Below are 3,145 nucleotides of genomic sequence, written 5' to 3'. Positions count from 1 at the left end.
GACTATACTATTTTTCTATAACTATTACGGTAATAAATATAAATTGAAAAAGCTAATTGGTAATATTTTATATCTATAAAACAAATAAAATAAGTAAAAAAAAAAAAAAGTTAAGAGCGATAAAACGAGTTATTTTCGTTCATTTTGTTATGTTTTGTTTAAACTAAGTGAGGTTGACTAGCTCGTCATGAAAAGGCATACTGAAAATTTAGGCATGCTGCCCTAACAATTGTTTTACATTGCTATATATATATATATATATATATATATATATATATATATATATATATATATATATATATATTAAAATTACGGATTATATAAATGCGTAAATTTATCTCGAAATTGTGTATATTTATGTAAATTGGAGGCACACTTTGTGTATAAAATGAATGAAGCCGCATTAACTTCAGCCTTACTCTTTGAAATTTTCGGAACTTTGCGGCCATTTATTTGTTTTGGGTGTATATTCATCTGTCCCTGTAAAATGTTGGTCAGTCTTTAATGAATAGACGGCCACCGGATTTTTTTTTAAATACTACAATTTTACGTCAACAAGAACGTTTTAAATATTTTTAAGTAAGATTTAAAAAAAAATACTACTTTTTATTTTAAATAAGTACTTTGTTTATTTTTATTCAAAGAAAATATAAAAATTTAAATTTATTCTACAATTTCTTATAAAATTAAATAATTTAAGTTTACATTAAGGAAATTATTCACGATTCCATCATGTAGCTTATCATTTTTAATATAATTACTTAAGATGCGTTTTTCAATGTGTCTTTAAACATAACAAATTTTTAACTAGTACATACTTATTGAGAATATTTTTTTAATTGAAATAACTTCATTAATTTTGTATGATTGTCTTCTACTTCAAGCACCAAATTTCTAGCCGTTGACAGCAAGTTACCATTAGTAACATCTTGATTGGGCCCATAAAATAAATATAAAATGGAAATGAAAAATAACTGATAAATTATAAATGTGGGGTTGTTTCTACATAGTCAATAGTCAATAGTCCTCACCTGTCAACTGATACACCTAACCATCTGCCACATAACCTTTGCCAGATGCTATTTTCTTCTGTGCCCTAATTTACACCTCCTATTTATACCTCTACTTTCTCTCCTGATGCAGACCGTTCAATGATCTCATAATGAAAGCCATTTCCAACAAAAACCATGCACTCCTCCCTCACCAATTCTCTCTCTTCTCAAACCACCTCCTTTTAAAACTCTCTAATTTTCTTTGGCCCTTCACCTTCTTACTTCAAACATTCTTACTTGTGCAAAACTCCCCACTTATGTTTCATTTTCTGCTACTATGTTTCCTCCTTCTTTGTTTCCTGCTCAAACACTTCCTCTCAAAGCCCTCTCCCATTTACCTTGTGGATTTCTCATGTCTGAAGCCACCAACCCATTGCAGGGTGCCTTTTGCAGCATTTGTTGAAAATGCTTCCTTGTGGCAAGTTTTTGACACTGAAAGCATAGCTTTCATGGACAAAATCCTCCGTTCCTCAGGGCAAAGTGAAGAGACTTACCTCCCCCCTGCCTTGCACTACATTCCTCCTAAGACTCACCACACTGAATCCATCAAAGAGGTGCAAATGGTTCTGTTCCCCATCGTCGACGATCTTCTTGCAAAAACTAACGTTTCACCGCTTGATATAGACATACTTATCATAAACTGCAGTGGCTTTTGCCCCTCACCTTCTTTAACCTCCGTTGTTATTGAAAAATACTCAATGAGAAGCGACATCAAGAGCTATAATGTCTCTGGCATGGGGTGCAGTGCGAGTGCCCTTTGTATTGATATGGCTCAGAATCTTCTGAGGGTACACATGAACTCTAATGCCCTTGTTCTCAGCACAGAGATTTTATCAACAGGATGGTATTCAGGCAATGAAAAGTCCAAGTTGCTGATCAATTGCCTCTTTCGGATGGGAAGTGCAGCAATCCTTCTCTCAAACAAGAAAGAAGCCAAGAAAACAGCAAAATACAGGTTGGTTACAACACGTAGAACACAAAGAGCATTTGATGACAAAGCTTATTTCTCTGCCTTTAGGGAAGAAGATTCTGAAGGAAAACTTGGGGTGACACTGAAGAGGGACTTACTTAATGTTGCTGGTGAAACTCTGCGTGCAAACATCTCCATCTTGGGGTGTGAGATCCTGCCACTTTCAGAGAAGTTCCGGTGTGGAGTTTCTCTGATCAAGAAGTTCATCAAGTCTGAGGGAACTTACGTGCCAAATTTTAAGACAGTGATACAACACTTCTGTTTGCCATGTTCAGGGAGACCCGTGATAAGAGAAATAGGGAAAGGGTTGAAGCTCTCAGAGCGAGACATTGAACCTGCTTTAATGACACTGCACAGGTTTGGAAACCAGTCTTCTTCCTCGCTGTGGTATGAGCTAGCTTACTTGGAAGCCAAGGAAAGAGTGCACAAGGGTGACAAGGTTTGGCAGCTTGGAATGGGAAGTGGACCCAAATGTAACAGTGTTGTTTTCAAGTGTATTAGGCCTATAGTTGGAGAGTACAAGAAGGGACCATGGGCAGATTGCATCCATGGCTACCCAATAATAACCACGGATTAAGAATTCTCAGTCTTTTTTAATTATGTTATCTTTTAAATGAATACGGATGACTGGCGCATCTTTCTGTCATTATTTTTTTCTTAGCTTCAATGAGGACCTTCAAAACTCTTAATATAAGTTTTCATTGTATCAGTTCGCAGGGAACTGCAAAATTCGAATATATAATGCATCAGGTTTGCTTTGTTCTCTAATGTTCTGTCTAGTTTCCACAATCTGTAAGTTGCAATCAGATTCAGACTATATGTATATACACCTAGTTTGATTATACTTTTCAGGTGAGTGAGTCATGCATTTTCACAAAAAAATGTATAATATGTCAAAGAATAAGTATGGTTATAATAATATTCGTGTTTCATTGAGAATATATTTATGATGTGCATATATCTTTTTCCTATGTACAGTAAATAGTAATAAGCAGGTTGGTTGGTTGCATCATTAATTGCTCTGCAGCATTTAGTGATGGCACCGAGTTTTGGGACTCTCACCACCTCCATTTAACTAGGCGGTGTGAACTGCAACAAGCAAAATCTCTTTTCACTTCCTGCT

The 3,145-nt window shown here is 35.4% G+C and overlaps 1 protein-coding gene across 1 annotated transcript; it reads left to right on the top strand.

Moving 5' to 3' along the window:
* Positions 1–1,011: 1,011 nt before the first annotated feature.
* On the top strand, positions 1,012–2,790 carry LOC106770661 (3-ketoacyl-CoA synthase 6-like). Its single transcript, XM_014656460.2, has one exon. It carries the CDS (start codon positions 1,163–1,165, stop codon positions 2,597–2,599), a length of 1,437 nt encoding a protein of 478 aa, XP_014511946.1. The 5' UTR covers positions 1,012–1,162; the 3' UTR covers positions 2,600–2,790.
* The last annotated feature ends 355 nt before the right edge of the window (positions 2,791–3,145 follow it).

Source organism: Vigna radiata, chromosome 8 (genome assembly GCF_000741045.1).
Source record: "Vigna radiata var. radiata cultivar VC1973A chromosome 8, Vradiata_ver6, whole genome shotgun sequence".
Lineage (NCBI taxonomy): Eukaryota > Viridiplantae > Streptophyta > Magnoliopsida > Fabales > Fabaceae > Vigna > Vigna radiata.
This window is presented reverse-complemented; position numbering and strand designations above follow the sequence as displayed.

Excerpts from the sequence above, each read along its gene's own strand:
- LOC106770661 (XM_014656460.2), top strand. The coding sequence starts at position 1,163 with ATGAAAGCCATTTCCAACAAAAACCATGCACTCCTCCCTCACCAATTC.